The sequence below is a fragment of the Stegostoma tigrinum genome, chromosome 11 (assembly GCF_030684315.1).
Source record: "Stegostoma tigrinum isolate sSteTig4 chromosome 11, sSteTig4.hap1, whole genome shotgun sequence".
NCBI lineage: Eukaryota > Metazoa > Chordata > Chondrichthyes > Orectolobiformes > Stegostomatidae > Stegostoma > Stegostoma tigrinum.
In genome coordinates, this window is record NC_081364.1 from 67,205,631 (window position 1) to 67,231,835 (window position 26,205).

The following is a 26,205-nucleotide window of genomic DNA, read 5'->3' on the forward strand; positions in this document are numbered from 1 at the left end:
CCGTATAGAGGTGGCCCGCTTCCCCGCAAAGGTTGCAGCTTTTCTCTTGTGGGCAATCCTTTGCAAGGTGTCCCTCCTAGCCACCAGGATACATGAACATCAACTAGCCACAAAACGACATGACCCACTATCACTCGTATCCTTACATACAGATGAGGAAGGACACCACTTTGATTGGGACAAGACATCCATCCTAGGACAAGCCAAACAGAGACTCGCACGAGAATTCCTAGAAGCATGGCATTCCAACCGGAACTCCGTCAACAAACACATTGGCTCCAAATCAATCTACCACCCTCTGAGAAAAAGAACAGGAAATGACATCACCAACGTAGGAAATGACATCACCAACCCAAGGAAACCTAAACAGATAAATAGAAAGCGGGACATAACACCAGTGCTTCGTCGGAGGCTCACTGTTGATGTTACCTAGAATGGTGACGAAACATCTGGGAACAAACCGGCAAGCTCAGTGAACTAGCTTACATCTCGAACACAATAAAGACCCACTCTCTTGTGGACCGAGAGGACGAAAGTGCTATCTTGGAGGTGAAAGGAGGACGTCGGGTTGGCTGTGCACCCTCGCGACCAGTGGATCTTAATGCTGGCTTCGGCCTAACGCTGGTTCAGGGGAACAGCCAACCTGCAATGATGGCTGCGGCAAGTGCTCGTGCCCCAGGTCAGGGGGTCCGGAACACCATCCGTGTTTCTGTAAAGAAGGTGGATGAAGGTGCACCTGTGGACCGCACCTTCTTCGTGAAGAGGGTCCTGTTGGACTGTTGTGGGTTCGCTGCTGCGGACATTTACTGCCTGCAGGATTTCCCCGGAGGAGGTTTTTACGACGTGACCTTCCGGAGTGCCAAGCTTTGCGAGCGCTTCCTGGAGGTTTTCAAGGAGAAAGGAGGTGAGGGCCCCCTCTCTGTATTGACCGCTGTCCCACTGTTTGTGATGCCAGCACAGAGGAGCCGTATGGTGACTGCACACATGTACAACCCGCATGTGCCAGCAGTTGATGTCCTGACCTTCCTCGGAAGGTATGTGAAGGTGGAAGGGGACCTAACTGACATCGTGGACCCCTTTGGCATCTGGACGAGTAAGAGGCAGGTCAAGGTGACGCTGAGGATGGGCGCAGACGGGAATGTCGCACACCCACCGTCCAGCTTCGCGATCGGCGGGAGCAGGGGCTACCTGACCTATGCAGGGCAACCTAAAGTCTGCCATGCCTGTGGTAGGTCAGGTCACATGGCGGCCGACTGCAAAGCCACCATCTGCAGGAACTGCAGGGAGGAGGGACACCCTGCAAAGGATTGCCCACGAGAGAGAAGCTGCAACCTTTGCGGGGAAGCGGGCCACTTCTATAGGGCTTGCCTGTGGCGGGGTACCACCTACGCCCATGTCGCCGGCAGGGGAAATGCGGGGCCAGCCCCCCTGGAGGAGAGGAAGGCACCAGGGCCCAGCAAGGACCCCACGAATGTGCAGGAGGGCCAGACCGTGCAGGATGGGCCCGAGGCCAGCAAAGCACCCCTGCAGGCTCCGATCCCCCCCGACAACCCGGAGCCAATGGAGGCGGCGACAGGCGACCCAGGGGAGTGGACAACAGTCCGGAAAGCGAGGAGGAAGGTGCGTCGACGGGCCCAGGAACCGCAACAATCAGGCGGGAAGAGGCAGCTACCGTGGTGCTATAAGAGCTCCTCTGACGAGGAGGATTCGGAGAGGGCCCACCCGAAGCAGAAGTTAAAGGTCTCGATGGGGAAGGAAAGCAGCACCCCGCTTCCAGGTGACGGGAGGCGTCCTGAGGCTCACTCCGACACCCAGTCAAGTGCCGCTGGAGCACTGGAGGGTCCCCCGGAACTTCCAGGCGGGAAGGAGGAAACAGCGCGTCCCCAGCCTGACCCGGAGCCGGACCCTCCTGCCTCCGCACCCCTGACGGGGGGATGCCACCCGGAAGGCAGCACGGACGGTTTCCTGAGCCCGGAGAGCGTCCAGCAGTTAGCCCGGGCAATGGGCATGAAGGGACAGATGGAGGGGCTGGACCTTGGACTGGGGGAGGGTATTGCGGTCACTGCCCACAATGGTGTACGAATTGCGAGCATTAATGTGCGCAGCGTCAAGTCAACCGCGAGATGTGTGTCCACGTTGGCCTACCTGACCGCCATCAAGGCGGACCTCCTGTTTGTGCAGGAGTGCGGGATACCGCACCTCGGCAGGTACGGGAAATGGTCCGGCGCCTGGACCTGTGGGCCTTCGATCTGGTCGGTGGGTAAAGACTGTCGCTCCTCAGGCCTGGCTATTCTGCTGCGGGGCGCAACTTCACCATCTCGAAAGTTCAGGAGGTGGTGGGGGTGCGCCTCCTAGTGGCTGACATCACCTACAGGAATGCTCCCCTGAGGCTGATCAACGTGTATGCCCCAGCGGTACGGAGTGAGCGGTTGGCCGTCCTGCAGCGGCTTCCACCCCTGCTGGCTACGTCCAGGCCGGTCATCCTAGGCGGAGACTTCAACTGCATCATTGATGCAGATGGAAGATCCGGCGTGGGGACAGCGGGTGGGGGGATTCAACTGGACGTCACGTCCAGATTCCTGATGGGCACGGTGAAGGACGCCAAGCTGCTCGACGTCTTCAGCACCCCTGCAGACGGAGCGCAGCAGAGGTGCACCTGGTCGCGGCCAGACGGGTCTATCCGCTCAAGGATAGACCTCCTGTTTGTGTCACGGACGTTCTCGGTCAGGTCCACCGGTGTCGAGCCGGTGTTCTTCTCTGACCACTGCCTCCTGTTGGCCGACTGTCACTTACAGGACGACCAGCCGGCCGGCAAGGGGACGTGGAAGCTCAACACGACTCTGTTGACCCCAGAGAACGTCGAGGAGCTTAAGAGGGAGTACGCCGGTTGGAGAACCGTGAAACCCCTCTTTGAGTCTCCAGGCGACTAGTGGGAGACGGTGAAGGAGAACATCAAGAGGTTCTTTGTCCTCAAGGGAGTTCAGAAGGCAAGAGAGAGGCGGGGAAAGCTGTCGCGACTCCAGAAAAGGGTGCAGAACCTGCTCCTTCTGCAGTTGATGGGGGTCGATGTCACGGAGGACCTCCGCGAGGTGAGGGGCCAGCAAGCCTCGCTCTTCGCCGCGGAGGCCTCCAGGATAATCTTCCGGTCCAGGGTCCGCTCTGTGGAGCAGGACGAGACGTGCTCGCGTTTCTTCTTTCAGAAGGTGCACAAAGAGAGCTCTGTGCTTAGCCGGCTGAAGGAGGGCAACGGCTCGGTGACGTCGTCTCGGCCCGATGTTTTGAGGATCAGCAGATCCTTCTATGCCGTACTGTACGACACGAAGCCCACAGACAGCACGGCTTCCGAGTCGTTCCTGTCGTCTATCACGGAGGTCTTAGACGACGGCACGAGGGAGTGGCTGGACCGGCCGATATCCCTGGACGAGCTGGCCAGAGCCCTCAAGTCCTTGCAGAGGAATAGGACTCCCGGAAGCGACGGCTTACCGGTCGAGCTGTATTCCGCTCTGTGGGGCCTGGTCGGCCAGGACCTGCTGGAGATGTACGATAGTGCGCTTCGGGCAGGGGAAATGTGCAAGTCCATGAGGAAGGGCATCATCACCCTCATTTACAAGAGGAAGGGGGAGAGGGAAGAAATTAAGAATTGGCGTCCCATTTCACTTTTGAACGTGAACTAGAAAATCCTGGCCAAGGTCATTGCCAACCGAGTCAGGTCTGTCCTGGAGTCAGTGATTCACCCTGACCAAACCTGTGCTGTGCCGGGCAGGAAGATCGCTGAGAGCCTCGCGCTCATCAGGGATACAATCGCCTATGTACAGGACCGGCGGGTGGACACCTGCCTCGTCAGCCTGGACCAGGAGAAGGCCTTCGACAGGGTTTCTCATGCTTACATGAGGGACGTCCTCTCCAAATTGGGGTTCGGGGAGGGCATCCGCAATTGGATCCGGCTGCTCTACGCCAACATTGTTAGCGCAGTCTCGATCACCGGGTGGGAATCAGACAGTTTTCCTGTTAGATCTGGAGTCAGACAGGGCTGCCCGCTCTCTCCTGCCTTGTTCGTGTGCTGTTTGGAGCCCTTCGCCGCCTCCATCAGGAAGGACGTGAGCCTGAAGGGCGTGACTATCCCAGGCAGCGGAGGCCTTCAGGTCAAGACCTCCCTGTACATGGACGATGTCGCCATCTTCTGCACCGATCGTCGGTCGGTGAGTAGGCTGTTGGACATCTGCGGCCAGTTTGAACTGGCCTCGGGTGCCAAAATCAATAGGGGTAAGAGCGAGGTCATGTTCTTCAGGAACTGGGATGACCGCTCCTTCATCCCCTTCACCGTCAGGACAGACTACCTGAAGGTGCTGGGTGTTTGGTTTGGTGGAGCTGGGGCGTGCACTAAGACTTGGGAGGAGTGTATCACCAAACTGAAGCAGAAGCTGGGCAGGTGGACGCTCTGGTCCCTCTCCATCGCGGGTAAGAACCTGGTTGTCAGGTGCGAGGGGCTTTCGGTACTGTTGTATGTGGCGCAGGCCTGGCCTATTACCTGGACCTGCGCCGCTGTGGTCACCCGGGCCATCTTCCACTTCATTTGGGGGTCGAGGATGGACCGGGTCCGCAGAGACACCATGTACAAAGACCTGGGAAATGGGGGAAAGGGCGTACCGAATGCCACCCTCGCCCTGACGGCTACCTTTGTGTGTGTCTGCATCAAGCTGTGCGTAGATCCTCAGTATGCAAACACCAAGTGTCGCTACTTACTGAGGTTCTACCTGTCCCCGGTGTTGCGAAGGATGGGCCTGGCCTCGTTGCCGCGGAACGCTCCGAGTAGTTGGACCATTCTGTACCACCTGTCCTTCGTGGAGAAATTTTTGAAAGGAAACACCTTTGACCACAAGGCCGTCAGGCAGTGGTCAGCACGTAGTATCCTCAGGACACTTCGGGAAAAGGAGAGGGTGGATCCCGTCGTGTGGTTCCCCACGCAGACTGCCAAAGTCGTTTGGCAGAATGCCTCATCGCCAGAACTTTCAAACAAGCACAAGGACATTGCTTGGCTGGCGGTGAGAGGGGCTCTGCCAGTGAGATCCTTTATGCATGCCCGGAATCTCTGCACCACTGCACGCTGCCCTCGAGATGGCTGCGGGGGGGATGAGACTGTTGATCACCTCCTTCTGGAGTGTGCCTATGCGCAGGAGGTCTGGAGGGGGATGCAGTGGTATTTGTCGAGGTTCGTCCCGAGCAGCTCCGTGACGCGGGACTCCGTGCTCTACGGGCTGTTTCCGGGGACGCACACCGAGACCAACATCAACTGCGCCTGGAGTACCATCAATACGGTGAAAGACGCTCTTTGGTCTGCCCGCAACTTGCTGGTCTGCCAGCTGAAAGAACTGACCTCGACCGAGTGTTGCAGACTGGCGCACTCCAAGGTCCAGGGCTACGTGCTGAGGGACGCGCTAAAGCTTGGGGCAGCCGCCGCCAAGGCGCGGTGGGGAGAGACCACCGTATGAGCCCCCTCGTCCAGAAAAGGGAAAAGAATCCTATCTGGTAACTGGGCCCAGCTGGCGCCCTCCTCAACTGGTCAGGGGGCCAACTGGGACTGTGCGGGGTGACGACTGCCGGGGCGGTTTCTTTGCTTTTTTTTTCTCTGTTTTGTTTTTTTTTCCTTTAGTTGGTGTACGTACCCCTGGGTAACCCGGAGCGGCTTGCATGACTGGGTAGGTGTATAAATGTTTTATTTTTTTGTACATTCTATGAATAAAGTATATTTTTTCAAATTAATATTGAGGTGGCGAAACGTCTGAAAACTGACCTTCCATTTCAGCGAGCAAACTCACATCCAGATAATGTAATGTTTGGGCCTGACCGCTCATTAACACCAGGTTCTTCCATGAAGTCTTCTACACACATGCTGACTGCGAAATTCACTTCCAGAATGCAGATGAGTAAGGTCTCAGCATCTGTAGACAGTATCTCAGACTTTCAGTCAGCTTCCACATCTCACCATGTCACAAATAGAGAGAACTATTCCTACAAGGCATCAAGCATCTTATTTCCTTATATTATTTTACATCCCTCTTGACCCTTTCTCTGAAGAGAAACAGAGAGAACGCTATATCTAATTAGTCTTTTTTATCCTCTGATATTATGATGGAGTTTTTTTTATTCCATGTCCCTTACCTTCAACCAAATATAACCTGCCGATGTTATTAACCAAGATTGTGTTGGTAGTTAACATGTATATCAACTGACAATTTCTTGACATTGGTATTGATCTCAACAAATTTTCAGTAGTTCTTATGCTTTTCAATCAAATGATGTCATACTCCAAGTATGTTCTGATAAATACTTCCTATTTCCGATTTTACTCACCATTATTTCCATCATGTTAGAAACATGCAAAGAAATTCTCTGTGAATCACAGATGAATGTTAGAATTGCCAGATATACCAATAATTTATAAATCCATCCCACATATGTGACACTTCTGAAGCCGTCAGCAGCCACCTGCTGTGGACTGCATGTTCCCATTCTATCACTTTGGAAGGAGATTACAGTTTCACATGCAGTCATTTTTATTTGCTCTGTTCATCATTGGTTGTGCAGATCCGGAGGATCATGATCGATGGGAAGAGTGGGACAAGTGACATCCAAACTCTACTCAAATCCCTGGATGAGGTAAGTAGATTATCGCCTGTAACAATTTGTAACTCCATGTCTTCTTCGTAAACCTCAAAATAGTGAATAATGCCAGTTTGATCAAATGGAGACCATATCCCAGCAATCACCAAATGGCCTTACCTATTTATGGGAATTATCTTACATTAAAAAAAGTGAAAGGGTACAGACAGAGATCTGTTTTTGCACCCACTATTTCCAACTGATGAGGGCTATAATAAGTGAAAACAAACACCTTACCTGTGTGAAAACAAGGTGTAGAGCTGGATGAACACAGCAGGCCGAGCAGGAAGGCTGACATTTTGGGCCTAGACCCTTCTTCAGAAATGGGGGAGGGGAAGGGGGTTCTGAAATAAATAGGGAGAGAGGGGGAGGTGGATAGAGGAGAAGATACGTGGAGAGGAGACAGACAGGTCCAAGAGGCAGGAATGGAGCCAGTAAAGGTGAGTGTAGCTGGGCAGGTAGGGAGGAGATAGGTCAGACCAGGCAGGATGAACAGGTCAAGGGGGCGGGATGAGGCTAGTAGGTAGGAGATGGGGTTGGGGCTTGAGGTGGGAGAAGGGAATAGGTGGGAGGAAGGACAGGTTAGGGAGGCGGGGACGAGCTGGGCTGGTTTTGGGATGCGGTAGCAGGAAGGGAGATTTTGAAGCTTGTGAAGTCCAAGCAATGTCCAATGTGTATCAGCTTGGTCAAGTAACTGTCCAATCAATGGCTAACCCAGGTAGATACTGTGTTGTGTGATGGTAATGCTAACCTTCAGTAGAAACTGATGAACCTTTCTTCTGTTCTAGCAGAACATTTTAAGAACTCAAAACATTACTGCTTAATCTGATAAAACAATGTGTAGAAATACTCAGCAGATCTGACAGCATCTATGGTGAGAAAACAGTTAACATTTCAGGTCAATAACCTCTTGCTAGAACTGGGAAAATTTTGAGATTTAAGAGGCTTTAAATAGAGGTAAGATTAGTGTGGATGACATGAGAGATTTAATAGCAAAAAGGATGTTGGTGCAAGGCAAAGGAAATACTAATGAGACAAGAAAGACAAGATGGAACTAGAGAGATGAAAATAGCAGAGTGATTAAGAGCAACATGCTGTCTGCAAAAATGGAGAACACATCTAAAGTCAATTAGCTCACGCCAAGAGTAGATTGGTTCACACTCAGAGTCAATCAGCTCACATCTAATTGCCCAGAGGGAAGTTAACCACTTTGCTTCGGTTCTGGAATCACATCTAGGCCAACCATGTGAGGACAGCAGTTTCCTTCCCTGAAGGACATAATGATCTAGATGGGAATTTTCCTGACAATCGACGGTCATCAAATTAAATCCAAATTTCGCCATCTCCCATAGTGGGATTTGAACTTGGGTTTCCATCGTCTCTGTATTATTAGGTCTAGCAATAAGACTACTAATCCAATGCCTCTTAAAAATAGACTCAGTTTGTTAACTCTGTTTTATCTCCATTGATGTTGCCAGACCTGCTGGATTTCAGAATTACAGCATCCTGCAGTATTTTGCTTTTATTAAGGAAGACTGGTAGATGAGGCCTAGTTGGGTTGGACAAAGCAGAACTCTTTCAGATTGTCCTGGTAGAACTATAGAATGATTAGAATCCCATTGTGAAAAGGAGTCAGGCCAGAAAACTGGCCTAACCCAAGTATCCTCTTTACATTACATCAGCCGGCCATTACTGATTGTTGAGTTCACACACTGTGTAAATAACTGAATATTCCACATAGCTGTGAAGGCTTAAATGTGTGAAGGGTTGAGTTTTAATGAGACCCATGACAAAATGCGTTATATGTCACATCCTTCTTTGTCACCATCCCTATAATGCACAGCTTGATAGCAACATCTCTAAACAAGGTGGTGGACTCAATATGATCAATATTCTGATTTTTTTTTAACCAAACCTCCGTCTCAAAAAGAGTATTTGTACGTTCAAGGGGAAAGAAGGAGCTGGGTTAACAATGTGATAGTTTCCTCAGTCATACACAGTTTATGCTTAAAAGCCAAATTTCTATTCTAAGGAAATGTAGCATTGATTTCTTTGGGGAATGTGAAGCTTTACATGCTATGTGCAGTGAACTGGAACCTTGGGGATAACTGTCTAAAGCTTTGCATCTCCTTGTCAAAAGAACTGAAAATACTAAGAGATGGAAGGGATGTCATCTTATGATAAGAGATAGATCAGTGGGACTGTTTCACAACTTGGATGAACACTTGAAGTATCATAATGTTCAAGGCCATGGGCCTCCTGAGGTAAAGTGGGACTAGTATAGGTAGTAGTGTATTTTAGCCTCATGTACTGTATGCTTCTGTGACTCTATGGTTATTGTCACAAGTTGTCTCAAAGATTCACATAGTTTATGTGAAATCTAATGTGTTGCCAGGTTAAAATCTCACATTTGAGTACACATCTAACACCGTCTTGCTGTCTTCCTTTCTGCAGAGATATATTGATGAAGTAACTCGGACGTACACGTGGACCCCAGTACAAAGTGCTGATTACAGGTAATAAATGTGTTGTAATCAGCCTGGGATTGCACATTCCCAGTAGCATTACAGCTACAGTTTGCCTATAACCTTTCCCAGTTGCAAACAACAATGATGAAAGCTGCAGAGATGACCTATTCACATAGGTATGTGGTACTTCTGAATTTGATATTTCTCCTTTGGTCTATATATTTCATGGTCAATGAAACTTGCAAATATGATATCAGACAATGTGACACTTCAGAACTTCTGTTATTGGGTTGTGTCTCGATCTTGAATGACAATAAAGGTTTACACTACAGTCATAAAATAGCACATTACAATTGATTAAGACCAGTTAACTATATTCACTGATTCAAGGTGTATGTATCTCCTATGAGACAGAAGCTAGATGGTTTAAACTACAGAGTCTAACAATAGACTGGAACAGACAGCAGACACACATGACAGACAATTCTCAGACAGCCCAACTGTCTTATTACAACAATCTGGATCCCTGATAAGGGATAATGGGAACTGCAGATGCTGGAGATTCCAAGATAATAAAATGTGAGGCTGGATGAACACAGCAGGCCAAGCAGCATCTCAGGAGCACAAAAGCTGACGTTTCGGGCCTAGACCCTTCATCAGAGAGGGGGATGGGGGGAGGGAACTGGAATAAATAGGGAGAGAGGGGGAGGCGGACCGAAGATGGAGAGTAAAGAAGATAGGTGGAGAAGGTGTGGGTGGGGAGGTAGGGAGGGGATAGGTCAGTCCAGGGAAGACGGACAGGTCAAGGAGGTGGGATGAGGTTAGTAGGTAGCTGGGGGTGCGGCTTGGGGTGGGAGGAAGGGATGGGTGAGAGGAAGAACCGGTTAGGGAGGCAGAGACAGGATCCCTGATAATCCAGCTCTCCATGATTTGTGCTCTGAGTTCAGTGCATTAAGTTCCACCAGTCTTGACCCAATTAAAGTATTTGACAGGTTGACTGGGATGCCACACCCAAAAATACTAATGTTGTAGGTAAGGACACTTGTTACAGCTGAATATGTGAAATATTTTAGAAATTACTAAATTTTCCTCACATGTTAGTCTCAGATCTCAAACAAACAGAAATGGCTCAGACCAGTTTCAAATGTGATATTGTCTCTTCACTCCCTTTGCAGCCTGGCCTTGGTGTTGCCACCCTACAGCAGATATTATATCCAAGCAAAGTTGGATGACCAAATCCTTCAAGCTCAGTGTAAGTACCTGTTACCCAATCTATTTATCCTCTTGTTTGACCTTGAAGCTGCAGACACCCCAGCTGTCACTGGGTTGTGGAAAACTTTACCGCACTGACAGAAAGCAAGTTTCCCTAATCAGAATCAGAGTTTAACCAATTACACCACAGTCACCTTTCTGAAATTGGTGAAACTCTATATTTTGTTCAGCAAAATAAAACCCGCATAGTCAAAATAAAATTAATAAATGATCCAGCTGGCTATGAAGCAAAAGTCAAGCTCTCCTTTCCTTGCTTTCTTCCGGAATATACAATGATTCTGAAGCAGCAAACCACACAGAGACTGTGAAAATGTGCATGCTTTTCACTATGTTCTACTTGGATTTCAGTTTCTTTCTTGCATTTTTGTTTGATTCTGTTGTTTTGTTTCCTTTTTTTTCTCTTTAATTTCCGGATTATTTGGACTTGCCTTATTCTGTTTGCTGAAGCTTTAGAATCATTTGCCCTTGGCTATTGCATGCTAGCCTTGTGTGCAGAGCACCTAGAGCTATCGGTCTAGATGTTTGCAACTGTTTGTTTGCTCTTTTGATATATTTTTATTTTGTCAGTTGCAAGATTCTCAGTATATTTATACACAATATTTTTATTCAAATAGTAATTGAATAAAATATTGTTTGTGACCCCCTTCCTACCCAACCCCTTTTTTTCTGCTTTCTCTCTCTATGATGGATTCACACAGTCCAAAACAACAACAAGGGCAAGTATCTGAATATTGGTCCCCTCCCACCCCACCCTCTTTGTTCAGTGCCTATCCCCCACTGTACCCAGCCTGCTTGCCCATTTACCTGCCCGTCTGACCCCTTCTCAAATTCCCTATCTAACCCTATTGATGCAATGTCTTGTTATGTCCACAATGGCTTACAAATTTCCTTTGCATTGCTCTGAATATCTTCCCTCTAGATATCTGCTTCCTATTGTATACAACTTTAATGTCCTGCTTTCACTGTCTCTCCCCTCTCTTTTTCTTCCTTTCTCTCACTTCCTTCCTCACGAACTAACCTACCCCTCCTCAATGATACTGAAGAGATATCAGTGCTGTTTGGACCCCACCCATCCACTTCCTCCCTATTAGCCTGTAACTGGACCCTATGCTCCACCCTTTCAAAACAGAGTTTGATTGTCTCCATGTAATTTAAAGAGTTTGGCCATGTTGGTGCCTTATGAGTGACATTCAGTTACTGACAATAATCGGTGCAGTGGAAGATGTTGAAAAAATGTAATTGGTAATCAATTAAACAGTATTTCTAGTCTTTAAAAAAGAATTACCTTTTATTGGCTGGTATTTTGGACTTACCATGTTCCAGAATGTACAAATTGTCTGTTTTCTGGGCAACATAGTGGCTACAACTACTCTCCTGAGATATGCTTCGACCCTGCAGATCAACCTCTTGATCTTCTTATTTTTAAGAGTTGTGTAGTTTTTTCTCCGCTCCTGTGCTAATGATAACATGTCTGAGACACTGCAGGTGTGAGCTACACCTCCCCCTCGCCAGTAGTTCCCAGATAATGTTCCTTTTTATTGCAGATTTTGAATCCTTGTTACCCAGCTCCTTTGAGACCGTGGGACATGTATTCATAGCTCCCAGGTAGCTGTGTGTGTGTGTGCGCGCTTGCCCATTTGCTTCATGCTGTACACTCATTGTGCCATATGCATCACCCTGCTGCCCAGATCTGACCATGACGTGAACCAGTCAATACTCCTTCCTGTCACCTTTGCCCTCCACCCACCCACACTCCAACCTGAGCTGCATTGGTATGCCTGCCTTTGTAATGAATATCTATCTCTCTGCTCTGGCGTAGTCTCTTCCCCATTATGAAATCACTGATAATGCACGAGCTTCCAGGCTGTGATGGCCCTTTCCCGAAGGCTCCTACCACTGCATGGCATTCATCTGTGGCAGTATAACTCCTGGCTGTCTGTGTGTTAAAGAATAGGGAACTTCCTGCAGCATGATTCCTTTTCATGTTACTGTCCCATCCTCGTACAGGAGTGACACCCTAGAGGTTTGAGGATGAGGGCTTGTCACTGTCTCTTTCACCCAGTGTCCACTTTACCCTCATGGAATGTGTTTACACTTGGATTTCCTCCTAGGGAATACTGCAAGGATCTTGTCAAGTCAGACAACAACACAGAGTTGTTATTCAATTTTATCAGTCTGATGGATAAGAACACTCCTGACTACAAGAACTGTGAGTACAGCAACAGTCTCCAGGGGCAGGACCCCTCAACTACCTGTCAGCTCACGGATGCTTCATTTTCTGGTTTAGTTATTACATTATTTAGATGTTTTAAAAGATGCAGCCTTACTGTTCCCCCCATGGGTCTACCGTGTTTCACTTGCATTTAAATAAAGGATTGGATGAAAATGTTGTAGAAATTCTCATGAAGAGAATTCTGTTTTGGAGATTGAATTCCAGATCTTAAAGGGAAAATGTTTTAAGGTACTGATGCTGAATATGTGCATGGGATGTTTTCTTATTCTTGCAATTTCTCTAAAATCCTAAACAATTGTTGAACAACGTGTGGAATTTAGGACGTAATTTTAAGTAACGTGTCAGCATGTTGTTGTGATCTCCGTGGAGACTAGTAATCTCCCTACCAAAACGTTTTGACATTGATTACTGTGTATGATGCCACTCCAAATGTATCAGTGCTTCGTTTGAAATTGAATTTAATTTTAAGGTTTACTTTGGAACAAGTCCTGATTGCAGGCAATCATAATTTAAGAGTCAAAAATAATCACACCTTCTTAAATTTGTCTAAGGATGTGTATAGGTATCCAAATGCTGCTTCCTATAGGCTATGATTTAATCAAAAATAAACAAATATTACCACCTATTTTCCAGAACTTTTCACAGTAGTGTGTTTCTCTCACCCTTTCCATTTCAATTGGAAGGCTACCCTTTCTCCTGTTCATTCTCCAGGGCTTGTGCCCATAGAGTGACCACCTCTGGGGGAATAAAGGTAGAGATACTCTGTTGCAGGAGTGGGGGTGGAGGAGATGATAGACATATAGACAATAATGTAAGTAACAATGTGAATGCAGCAACATTGGAAGAAATAAGAGTGCGTTGGAATTATGTTTAAAATTATAAAATAAAAAGTAAAAGCTAGCAACTCACCAACTTGTGAAGGCTACTTTGACACCTTCTAAATCCATGATCTCTATTACCTAAAAAGACAAGGTCATCAGATGCATGGGAACACCATCACAGACATATTCCCCTCCAAGTTGTACACCGTCCTGACTTGAATTGCCATTTCTTCAATGTCACTGGGTCAAAATTCTGGAAGCTCCTCCCTAACAGCACGGTGGAAGCACCTAGTACCCAGAGTATGCAGCAGTTCAAGAAGATGCTCACCACTGCTTCCGCCAGGGCAGTTAATGATGCACAATAAATGCTGCCTAGTAGTGATGCTCACCATCACATGAATGAATTTTAAAAATTACAATTGTACCATATCAACTATAATAACTAATTATTAAAATGATTCATACTAATATAATTGACGATAACAACAGTATAATAATTGTTGTAGTGTTTATGCGACTGCTTGCAGTTGAGCCTTTGAAAAATGTCTCAGACTCCTTGTAATCTCTAGCTAGTTTCTTCCTTGATTGTTTCTTGGCTGAGGAATTGCTTCTATTCTTTTAATTTCAGCTTAGTTCCTTGTAAATGGATTTCAAGTCATTTCAGTTCAACACTGAAGATTTCAGCACTGCGATTTCATTTCAGAGTTGGTAATTTAAGTAGATCGCTGTTAACTGTCCAATAATGACTGGTTCATCACTTTGGAACATGGATTATCATAAATGAGTGTTGTCAAACATTGAATGATGTCAGAATTGTTCAGTGGAACTAAAAGACCTAAACTTATCAAACAACAAATGGAAGGAAACAATAGAAAAGATTTCACAGTTGTAATTTTAACAATCAAAAATAATTAAGAATGAATTAACATGCAAATTGTGTTCAGTCGAAGCTATAAATTATATTTTAAAAAATTGATACAACAAAGATAGATGTAACGGGCTTACTGGCAGTCCATTTAAAATTGTCAGCCAAAAAATCCTTCACACCCTGTTTTCCTCAGGTAGCGTATGATACCTATTTCTTCACAGTGTTTGGTCATTTGGTCAGTGTTCAGCCTTCAGCGACAGCTTTACTTGATCCAAGCTCCACAGTCATCACCAAAATGGCACACTTCTTACCTTGGGCAAAGCACTGGTGATGGTGAAGATAACCGAAGCAGTGACAATAACTTGTATCAGAGATAATGGGAACTGCAGATGTTGGAGAATCTGAGATAATGAAGTGTGGAGCTGGATGAATGCAGCAGGCCAAGCAGCATCTTAGGAGCACAAAAGCTGATGTTTCGGGCCTAGACCCTTCATCAGAAAAGATTTCTGATAGGGTCTAGGCGCGAAACATCAGCTCCTGTCCTCCTAAGATGCTACTAGGCCTGCTGTGTTCATCCAGCTCCACACTTTGTTTTCTCATAATAACTTGTATTACACTATACCTGCTGCTAAATCCAGTGTTCTGGTTTCATTCCTTTCAACCGTCAAGCACTCATATCTTTCCACTGACTTCTTGTTTTGAAATGTTCAGATCTCTGAGTGTTTTCATTTTAGATTCGAACAGCCTTCATTGCCCTAGTAAACCAAGATATGATTTCCCAGACAGGGTTTCAAAGTTACCATACCACTTATCCAGAAACTGATGTTTTAGTTTCTGTTTCTGCTGAGGACTGTATCAAACAATACTGACTTTGAAACCAAACTCATTGCAGACAGCAGCTCAAACGTACTTTTCCCCTGGTTTCACAAATTGTGTATATCATCACAATTCGAAAGCATGAATTAGTTTGATAGAGTAGGTAGGGAGAAACTGTTTCCATTCTCTAAAAGATTGAGAACCAGAAGCACAGATTTAAAGTGATTTGCAAAAGAAGCAAATGTGAGGTGCAAAAACCATTTTTTACACAATGAGTAATTAGTGTATGCAATGCATTGCCTTGCAGTGTAATGGAGGCAGATTCAATAGAGGTGTTCAAGAGAGTATTTGGATGATTGTTTTGATAGAAATAATATGCAAAGATATAGGGAGAAAGCACAAAGTTAGCACTAGGTAATGGTGTTCTGAAGTGCAGATGCATACAGGTTAGACCAAAAGGCCTCCTTTTGCACCAGATGCTCCTGTGATGTTTTAAATACCATATTTGCCCACATTATTCTGAAGCCCAAATGTTTGGCACATAACTTTAGCAGGCTGTAGCAGTAGGACTTGCCACTGGCATTCATGTCATTTTCACCCAGAGAAAAGTCTCAGTGATGTGAACATTGTAAGGTGGCCTTTGCACAAGAGGATGAACATAATAATAATATAACAAAATAAAGAAGGAGCATACATTCATGTGGATGGGTGTATTGTTCACCAGATAGGCTAATATGTGCTAAATATTTTCTATGGTAAATTACTAATGATTATGTCCCCCTGTGGAGTTCTCAACTGATGTGGCTAAACGTGACCCTTCTTGCAGTTTGCCACAATATTGGCCAAAAATGCTTTACCCCACCTTTTCTCAGTTCAGAATCCCTTTGTCATTTGTTTCATGCCCAGAGTTAATTAAGAGTAAATGACCATTTGTACTGATCATGGTGTCATAAAGCAGGCTACACTAGTAGTCAATCTGCACTCCTTGCTTGTGCATGTAGCAAACAGGGTAGTTCTATCTCCCATCCACAGGAGCTTAAACTCACAGCTCGCTGATCAAGAACTCAATGAATTGCACAAACTACAGCTGTCAATGTGTTTTGTATTCTAAACAAAAAAAATCTTTAACTATTCCCTTGTTAGACTTCATACAGTCTTTATTCATTTAGGCCCACCTTCTGAATTTTCATACCACTGTTGATCTGGAATCTCACTGACTCAGTTGGTAACTGAGCTAGGGAGGGCCCAAAGCTCCTGATGTGTCTGCGTTTAACGACCTTCTTTGTATGATCCAAGTATTCAAAATTGAACCAGTTAATTTGTAAGATTTTGGGTTCACTACCAATTTAGTTACAAAATTGAAATTAAATCTGAACAGGTCCCTTTACTATCCCAATAACACAATACCATCTTCATGAATAATGCCCTATCCAGGTCTGAGAGGTATTTCACAAACAATGAGGCCTCAGCACAGTAAGGTATCACATTAGTCCAAACCAGTTCAAGCAGAGAATTCTGAAAAGATCAATGAAAAGAAGCTCACCACAATGGAAGGCTCAAAATAATGTGCAAGGACAGAGAAAGGAAGGAAAAAATCCTGCATTTATATAGCACCTTTCATGACAACAGACTATTCCAAAGTGCTTTACAGCCAATTAAATACATTTAAGAAATACTCACTGGTATGACATGGGAAACAGCAAGCTCCACTAACATCAACCATCCGAAGGTACAAAGATTCAAAAGGATATTCTGGAGATATGGAATGGAAGAGCAAGAATGTGATTAGATCCAATTGCATGAAACTCTGAGCAACTTATTATTGGAATGATACTTGAACCATGAAAAGGTGCAGGAATACTTTGAGGAATGTGAGAGCATGGTTATGAAGGAAGACCTGTCCCAAATGGGACTTTCTAACAGAAACACAAAATGGTTTTCAAAATTCCGAAACGCTTTTGAGAGTACAAATGGAGAAGGATAAAGGAATCGTGATTCCACATTGACACTTCTAATATAATTCTTTGAGTATTCTAAGTAATTCTTCTCTCTTTGCCATCTGTAGTGCAGTTGAGAAAGTGCAGACAATTCTTCAACAATGTGTACTAGCTGTTACGGAAGATAAACTAATCAGCTAGATTGTCCTTGTCCTTCTCAGCTAAAGCTACTGGTAATTGAAACTCTCAAAACAGCCTCCTCTACTGCGACGAGTTCCATGCAATTCTAAAAAAGTCCTCTCCCACCTTCTAACCCTCCATCCTCCTGACCTGAAAACAATTGTCAGTGTACCAAGAACAGAGTTGTGGGATAGGGCCAATGTAGGACTACCCATAAAGAAGCAGGCACAACTGGGCTCCCATGCAGGTGCTGATAGCCACACCTTTCACTTGGCAGAAGTAGGTTGCATTAAAGGAGAAATTGTTCAGTGAGAGAACAAGTTCAGCTAAGGGGAGGAGAGTGGTGGCGGATGGGCATAATTCAGGTCTCTGGCCCAGGAAGAAAGTGACAGCCCTCAGACCATGCTGGTGGGAAATAAAGGTACAGAGGGATTGAACATCCATGGTGAACTGGAAACAGTTAGGGCCAGGGACCTGGAAATTGTCAATATGGTGGTGGACATCAGAGCATTTTCAGAAAGGGTCAGGTTAGAATGGGTGAAAGGAGCAGAGAAATTGAGACAGCCGATGTCACATAGGCAGGTTTTAATGAACTCGAGCGCAGGTAAGAGACCAGACGAAAGGGTCTAAGTGGAGAGTGAATACCCGCCTAACCCAAAGCTTACTGATCTGTCCCTCACTCCTTGCCAATGTTTGCTAAATGATATTACAGATGTGTTTCCTCATTTTGCAGTTTGGCTGGGATATGTGATTAACATCATTTGCTGGATCAGTTGAAGGATAAGGTTGCTTTCTCAAAAGGTGGCTGTCCAGGCTTTTCTCAAATCTTAGGGACAATGGAAGTACCAATGGGGTTAGGCATCCTATGTACTCCAAGGGTACCTGACCTTCTACGTCACTTGACTTATCTTTATCTTCATGTAGACAGTGGAGGAGTGAAGCAATGACTGTTGGGAGCATGCACCCTGTTATTAATATCCTGACATTAAATCCTACTCTTTATTAACAGCATCTGTTTTAATATCAGCTCTTGCCAGATGTTCAGGAGAGTTCTACAATTTACTGCTTTGTTCAAATGTCAAACTATGTCTTGTAGTACATTCTTTATCCAAGTGGAAAACAGAACATAGAGAAGGTTAGAGGTATTGATACAAAGTCTTAAAAACAGTAAATATGGTGAGTTTTGTTTAGAGATGCCATGCTCATCTAGTCTAACATTTCAACACATCTAGGAGATTGGCTGCTCTGATTGAGATGTGCCTAATTCCCCACATTTCCTCATGGCCACTTAGTCAATTTATGTAGACTGTCAACAATCTGGACAGGTGACTACAAACCCCACCAACAAAAGTAACATCTACTGTGCTGTTACTGTAATATCTGACTTAGTAATCCTGATGGCTGTAGGAAGGAAAGGTTTGTTCTAAAGATGTACGTATAGTGACTAGAATACCGCTGTCATTCTGATTTCATAGGTTAACCAAAATTATAATCCTAACCTTGTTATCTCACTGATTAACATAATGCTAATGGAGTGATCTCATGACTTAACATAACTCACCAATGTCTCTGTAAACTCAATGCTTAACTATTACAGTATAACCTCTTGAATACTTTGTGTGGGTCAAAGTCATTTTGCACTGATCTTCATTTGAAACAGGTGATAACTTTTCCCATGTGTGGATGGACTATTGGGAAGTGCAGGCTAGGTGGATTGGCCATGGAAAATGCAGGGTTACAGCGATAGAGTAGTGGGACAGGTCTGAGTGGTCTCCTCTTCGGAGGGTCGGTGTAGACTTGATGGGATAAATGGCCTGCTTCCACACTGTAAGGGTTTTATTTTTTAAAAAGTGACAGGAATGTTTGGAAAAAGATATCTGCAGTGCAATTATATTTCTGATCACAATCGTTTAGGATCTAATTCCACCTTGTCTGCATTCACCTGTTGGATTTCCATTCAGTGAAGTTACTGCAGTCAGATCTGTCAACTGCATGATCTGTTCAAAGCAAGGCGTGAGTTCTCCTCATATAAACTCTCAGCAATCAGTGTTGCTGTTCCTGGTCAATCTGCAGTCATGAAGTTATAACTTGATCAATTAGGAGTTAAAGTGAGAAACTGAGGATTTCATAACGTCTGTGAACATTCCATCAAGGCTAAGTCAAACATCATCTCACTAGCACTCACCTTGTCTCCATGTTTTTCCAGGTGATTCAGACCTGATTTATAACCTGATCCTGGATTCAGGGGTCACTGCCAAATTAGTGGAGAAAGTCTGGAGGAATCATGACTTGCACACGTAAGTTTCCGGATTTGCTTGGATTATTGAAACAATTGACAATAATCATTGAGTCATTGCCACAGCAGAGGGCAGAGGTGACAGTAACAAGGCTGCAGCGTGTGATAGTCACTCCAATAGCAATAGCAACAGGAGACAAGAGGACTGGAGTAAAATGCTTTGTTTACAATCCTTGATTACTTAGCTGGTTAGTTGGTTTATAGAAACATTGGAAGTTCCCAGTATGTTTCCTGTGCTGTGTAGGTACCAAGTTGTCAAAGATTTCAGAACAGAACTAAACTCCATTTATATAGCACCTTCAACATAGTAAAATACACCAAGGAGATTTTTTATCCTGCCTCTGCAGCTTAGGCACGGGCAATACCATATCTGAATCTCTTACACCAGAATGTGAAGTATGTGTTGGACCAAGGAGATTTTTTAAATTATATCATTTCTGTTCTGAATTAATATAGAGTGAAATTTGTAAGACTTCAGTCCTCATCGTTGCAACAACCAATTCTTCTGGAAGTAAATACTTTAGTCTTTTAGGCTGCAGACTTGCTCATCAAGCTTGCGTGTTTGATTGCAGACATTTTGTCACCCATCTAGGTAACATCGTCTGTGCGCTTCCAGTGAAGCATTGCTGTTCTCTCCCACTTGTTATTTATATGCCTTGGTTTGCTGGGGTTGTTGACATTATTTCCAGTTCTGTTTTTCAGTAGTTTGTATATCGGGTCCAGTTCAATGCGTTTGTTGATAGAGTTCCGGTTGGAATGCCACGCCTCCAGGAATTTCCTGGCATGTGTCTGTTTGGCTTGTGCTATTATGGATGTGTTGTCAGTCGACTTTCGTCTTTGACTGCCTGAGCAAGTTCATCCAACAGGAGAACCTTGCTTTTTCTGTGTTTTTGACCCAACAAATAAACAAGAATTTATCTCTTCAGCCCCGTGAGCTCGCTTTGTAAGCACTTTAGACCAGGAAAATGGTGATTTAAAGTCATTTTGTAGAAGAGGATTCAAGTGAGGCTCATACAGGAAAATTCAGTGGGAATTTCAGAACTGAGAACCCAGTGAAGAATGTAATATTGTTGAACTGAGCACTAACTTGATTTGTTTTTATTCCCCTTCTCTCTCTTTCTCAATTGCCCCCTTCCTGGGTTTTCTCTGTTATCTTATTTTCCTTTCGGTGCGTGTGTCTTACTGTCAATGTTCATATCTCATTTTGCATTTGTTATGTTTCATTCCCTGATTTTCTGTCTGCCTGTTCATTTATTGCACCATTTTGTTTCTCTTTTTGTCTCTCTCAATCTATCTACCTCTTTCTCTCTCTCTCTCTATCTCCCCCCCCCCCCCCCCCCCCCATTTCATGTTGCTTCACTCGTTGTCTCTCCTGTTGTCTTTCTCTATTAACTCACTCTCTCCGTGCTGCATCCACTCGTGGCTTTCGTCTCTCCCCCTCTCTTGTCCTGATTTTAGGCTGGGTCTCCTGGCAGTTTTTGTGGCCACTGATGGAGGAATCACAAGAGTTTTTCCAGCTAAGTGAGTACCCATCTCTTCTCAAAGCTGGCTTGTTATTATGCAAATGGTACACAGCCCAAAGCAATTTATGGAAAAATAGCTTTAAAAGCAGAAACACTTTGACACGATAAGCTGATCAAGATTCTAAAGGGGAAACGTTTGGAGTTAGAAGCATTTTGTCCCTCACAGATACCAACAATATTAGACTGCTCCGTAGAGACACACTGGCCTTCATTACCACTGAAGAATGCCTCTTGGAGTCAAGTTGTTCTTCTATGCTGCCCTTTGGACTTGCAACTGTCCCTCAACACTATAGTTCATATGTTTCTCAGAATTACACTATTTCTTCTAATAATTGTACTCCTTCGATTTAAAGCTGTGGACTTTTTGGTGTTTCACTGTCTTTCACAGGTATTGCATTAAACTGCCCGGTGCCATTCCAGTCCTTCTTGAAGGTACTGTAAAATTCTTGGAGTTACAGCACACAGTCCTCAGAATTTTACTGTCCCTCAGAATTGCAGGACACTAGCCCTTAGTGTTTCACTATCCATCAGAGTTACAACACCCTAACACTCAGAATTTCACTGTCCCTAGGAGTTTATTTTTTACTAATCATTTGTGGGATGTGGGTGTCACTGGCTAGCAAGCATTTCTTGCTCATCCATAGTTGCCCTTGAGAAAGTGGTGCTGAGCTGTCTTCTTAAACCCCACTGCAGTCCTCCTGCTGTGGATTGACCCACAATGCTATTAGGTTATATCATACTCCCCTTGAAAATGTTACTGTCCCCTCAGAGTTACAACACACAATCCCCTCAGGGTTACAGCGCACCGTCCCTCCAAGTTATACTGTGTCTTGAAGTTACACTGTTCTTTGATTTAAAGCACCCCACCCTGGCTTGGAGATTCAGCACTCAGTCTGTTCAATTTCTAACTGTAAGAGAGTGAGGGGAGAAGGTTAAAAATATTTTCTTATGAAGTACTGTTTGAATGTAAAATGTTTTGCTCCAGCAATATATTGATGCAGTCAACATTACATCATTTAAAAGATCACTGATCGATGGAAAAGGAAAGTGGAGTTAATTTTGGAATTCTGGAGCAAAGAGACGACATAGGCATAAGCGCTAGTTTCAAATAAGTTGTGCTCACTTCCTTGACCTCGTCATCCACTGAACAGTGTAATGTTCCTTTTCATTTCTTTTTGCATTTGTTCAAGGGATAATGGATCTTTGAAGCCATACTCAATCAAATGTGACCTTAATGCCGGGGGCAGTCTCTATGGAGACCTTCTCACCTGTGGAATTCACCTCTTTTGTCCATGTTTGAACCATGATTGTAATGAAGTCAGAGCTGGGTGGCCTTGATGGAACCCAAACTAGATATCAGTGAGCAGGTTATTACTGAAAAAGTGCTGCTTGATAGTGCTGTCAATGACCACCTTCTGTCACTTTGCTGATGATGAAGGTTATACTGATTGGGTGGTAATTGACTTGTTTGCGGGTATTCGTGAAGCCTCATACTCCTGTTGTTTGCTTGATTTCCCATTCATAGTTGGATCAGCAGGACTGCAGAGCTTAAATCTGTCATAGCTTTGTCTATCACTTGCTGCTCTGCTTTTTGGAATGCAGATTTGTGACTATTGGTGTTCCCCCGCGGTCAGTGCTGGGACCTCTGCTGTTTTTGACCTACATAAATGATTTGTAGAAAATCATGGCTGATCCAATTAGCAAGTTTGCTGACAATACAAAGAGATTGATGGAGTAGCGGTTTGTGAGAGGATACAGCAGGATATAGATCAGTTAGAGGCAAGTGCAGAAAAAGGCAGGTCGAATTTAATCTAAATAAATGTGAGGTGATGCATTTTGGAAGGTCAAGTACAGTTGGAAATTATACAATGAATGGCAGAACCCTTAGGAGTATTGATATGCAGAGGGATCTGGGTTTGCAGATCCACAGATCATTGAAGGTGGTAGCACAGGTAGATAAGGTGGTAAAAAATGGCTGATGGCATATTCACCATCACTGGAAATGGCATTAATTACAAGGTTAGGCAAGTTATGCCAAAGCTTCATAAAATTTAGTTAGGCTACCCTTCAAGTATTGCATACATGCATAGGGCGGCATGGTGGCTCGCTGATTAGCACTGCTGCCTCACAGCACCAGGGACCCGGGTTAGATTCTAGCCTCGGGCGACTGTCTATATGGAGTTTGCGCATTCTCCCTGCGTCTGCGTGCGTTTCCTCCAGGTGCTCTGCTTTCCTCCCACAGTCCAAAGATGTGAAGGCTAGGCGGATTGGCCATGCTAAATTGTCATTGTGTAGATGAGGTGGGTTATAGGGGGATGGGTCTGGGTGAGATGCTCTGAGGTTCGGCGTGGTCTTGTTGGATCAAAGGGCCTGTTTCTGCATTGTGATGATTCTTCTTCTATGAGTTCTGGTCACCACACTACCAGAAGGATGTGGATGCTTTGGGGAGGGTACAGAAAAGGTTTGCCCAGGATGTTGCCTGGCATGGAGGATTTTAGCTGTGAAGAAAGGTTGAATAGACTGGATTTGTTTTCACTGGAACACAGGAGGTTGAGGGGCGAACTGATAGAAGTTTATAAATTGTGACTGTCATGGACAGAGAGCAAAGTATGAGGCTTTTCCCCGAGATGGAGGGGTCAATTACTAGGGCACACAGATTCAGGGGGCAGGAGGGGGAAGTTGAAGAGAGATGTGTGAGGCAAGGTTTTCCACATCAAGGGCAGTGAGTGCTTGGAACACGCTGCCAGAGGGAGTGGAAGCAGACACAGTAGCAGCATTCAAGAAACACTGGACAAGGAATAGAGGGATACTGATTCTGTAAGTGAAGACAGTTTTAGTATGGAAGGGCAAAATGTGCCAGCACAGGCTTGAAGGGCCAATGTGTTCCTGTGCTGTATTGTTCTTTGTTCCCACTGCATGCCAGTAGGCCTTTTTGGCAGCTTCATGAGGTTGACATTTTATTTTTAGATATGCCTGGTGCTATCCTCATCTGCCCTCCTGCACACTCCATTGAACTCGGGTTGATGCCCTGGCTTGATGGTACTGGTTGAGTGGGAGATATGGCCATATGTTGGAGATTGTCGGTTGAATATCATAGTCATCGTCAGATTCTTAATTCTAGATATTTACTGAATTTACATTCTACCATTTACCATGATGGGATTCGGACCCTGTCCCCAGGTTATCTGGGTCTCTACATTAACAGTTCAGCGATAACACCACTTAGCCATTGCCCATATAATTCTGCTGCTGTTGGAGCAGGGATGTCTTGCTGCAGTTATACAGGGCCTTGGCAAGACCATACCTGGAGTACTGTGTGTAGTTTTGGTCTCCTTATCTGAAGAAGTGTGCTCTGACTATATTGGGAGTGCAGCGAAGGTTTACCAAACTGATTCTTGGGATGGCAGGACTGACATATGAGGAGCAACTGGATTCGTTAGAACTATATTCATAGTTTAGAAAAATAAGGGAAGATCTGAGAAACCTATAAAACTGTAACAGGACTTGGCAGGGTAATGCAGGAATAATGCTCCAGATAATCAGGGAGTCCAAAACCATGGGTTCACAGTCTAAGGATACAGGGTTGGCCATTTACAAATAAGATTAGGAGAAATTTCCTCACCCAGAGAGTGGTGAACCTGTGGAATTCTCTGCCGCAGAAAGCAGTCGAGCCCAAAACATTATATGACTTCAAGAAGCTGTTGGACATAGCATTTTTGTCTAAAAGGATCAAAAGATATGAGGGAAAATCCAGAAACAAGATACTGAGTTGGTGGCTCAGTTGTTGACACTACTGCCTCACAGCACCAGGGACCTGGGTTTGATTCTAGCTTTAGACAACTGTCTGCGTGGGTTTTCTACGGGTGCTCCAGTTCCTTTCCACATCCAAAGATGTGCAGGTTAGGTGGATTGGCTGTGCTAAATGCAGGGTTAGTAGAATAGAATTGGGGGGTGGTTCTGGGTGGAATGTTCTTTGGAGGCCTGGGCAGAATCTCAATGGGCAGTATCGAGTGCCCAGAATCTTTCTTCACTGTAGGGGTTCTGTGGTTAAAAGGATCATATTGCTGCATGGTCCTCTTCTAGGACCATAAATCATGCATTCGATGTGCCAACACAATCACTGTGCACAGGATATCAGCCTCGCAGTCTAGAGGGATTGTTGTTATGGCCCACAGCATGTCATGAGTTGCGAAGTCAGTTCAAAATCTATCTGATTAGCAAAATGTTAGTACCACATTAGCTGATGGAAGGTATGCTTAATTTGTAGATGGGATGTGCAGTGATCAATACCACCAATGCTGCCTTGGATAGATGCATCTCAGACAGGCTGATTTGTGAAGATGAGGCAAAGTAGGATTTTCCCACTTAATTCCCTCACCACTGCCAGAGATCCAGTGTAGCAGATAATTCCTTGATCAATAGGGGTGTTACCAAAGCACTTCTGATATGAATATTCAAGCATCACTGAAAGTACATTCTGTGCTTTTTTTACTCTGTTTCTTCTTATTGAGGGAAAGTATATGGTAAGTAGTAATGAGTAGGTTTCCTTGTCCATACCTGACCTGATCCTATGAGACCTCATTGGATCTTGAGTTAATGTTGAGGACTTCCAGAGGAACTCCCTCCTGAGTCTATCACACTGTGCCTGTACCTTTGGTGGATATATCCTGCCAGTGGGACAGGGATACCCAGGAATGGTGATGTTGGTGCCTGGGACATTATCTGTAAAGTATGATAGCATGAATATGACTATATCAGACTGTTGCTTGACGAGTAAATGATTTGGAGAAAGGTATAGGTTGTCTGATTAGCAAGTTTGCAGATGACACAAAGATTGGTGGAGCAGCAGATAGTGAAGGGGACTGTCAGAGATTACAGCAGAATATAGATAGATTGGAGAGTTGGACAGATAAATGGCAAATGGAGTTCAATCTGGGCAAATGTGAGGTGATGCATTTTGGAAGATCTAATTCAAGAGTGAACTATGTAGTAAATGGAAAAGTCCTGGGGAAAATTGATGTACAGAGAGATCTAGGTGTTCAGGTCCATTGTTCCCTGAAGGTAGCAACGGAGGTCAATAGAGTGGTCAAGAAGGCTTACAGCATGCTTTCCTTCATCGGACAGGGTATTG

The 26,205-nt window shown here is 45.0% G+C and overlaps 1 protein-coding gene across 3 annotated transcripts in view; it reads left to right on the forward strand.

Moving 5' to 3' along the window:
* The window catches only part of cacna2d2a (calcium channel, voltage-dependent, alpha 2/delta subunit 2a), an 815,854-nt gene that overhangs the window by 735,983 nt on the left and 53,666 nt on the right, over window positions 1–26,205 (forward strand). For 2 of the 3 annotated variants that reach the window (XM_048547478.2, XM_048547480.2), the window contains 8 exons: window positions 6,586–6,657; window positions 9,115–9,176; window positions 10,304–10,380; window positions 11,099–11,116; window positions 11,945–12,005; window positions 12,512–12,609; window positions 19,462–19,552; window positions 21,010–21,072. In XM_048547478.2, the coding sequence (XP_048403435.1) occupies window positions 6,586–6,657; window positions 9,115–9,176; window positions 10,304–10,380; window positions 11,099–11,116; window positions 11,945–12,005; window positions 12,512–12,609; window positions 19,462–19,552; window positions 21,010–21,072 (542 nt within the window). The remainder of the gene's footprint in view (window positions 1–6,585; window positions 6,658–9,114; window positions 9,177–10,303; window positions 10,381–11,098; window positions 11,117–11,944; window positions 12,006–12,511; window positions 12,610–19,461; window positions 19,553–21,009; window positions 21,073–26,205) is intronic. The other variant, XM_048547479.2, reaches the window with a different exon arrangement.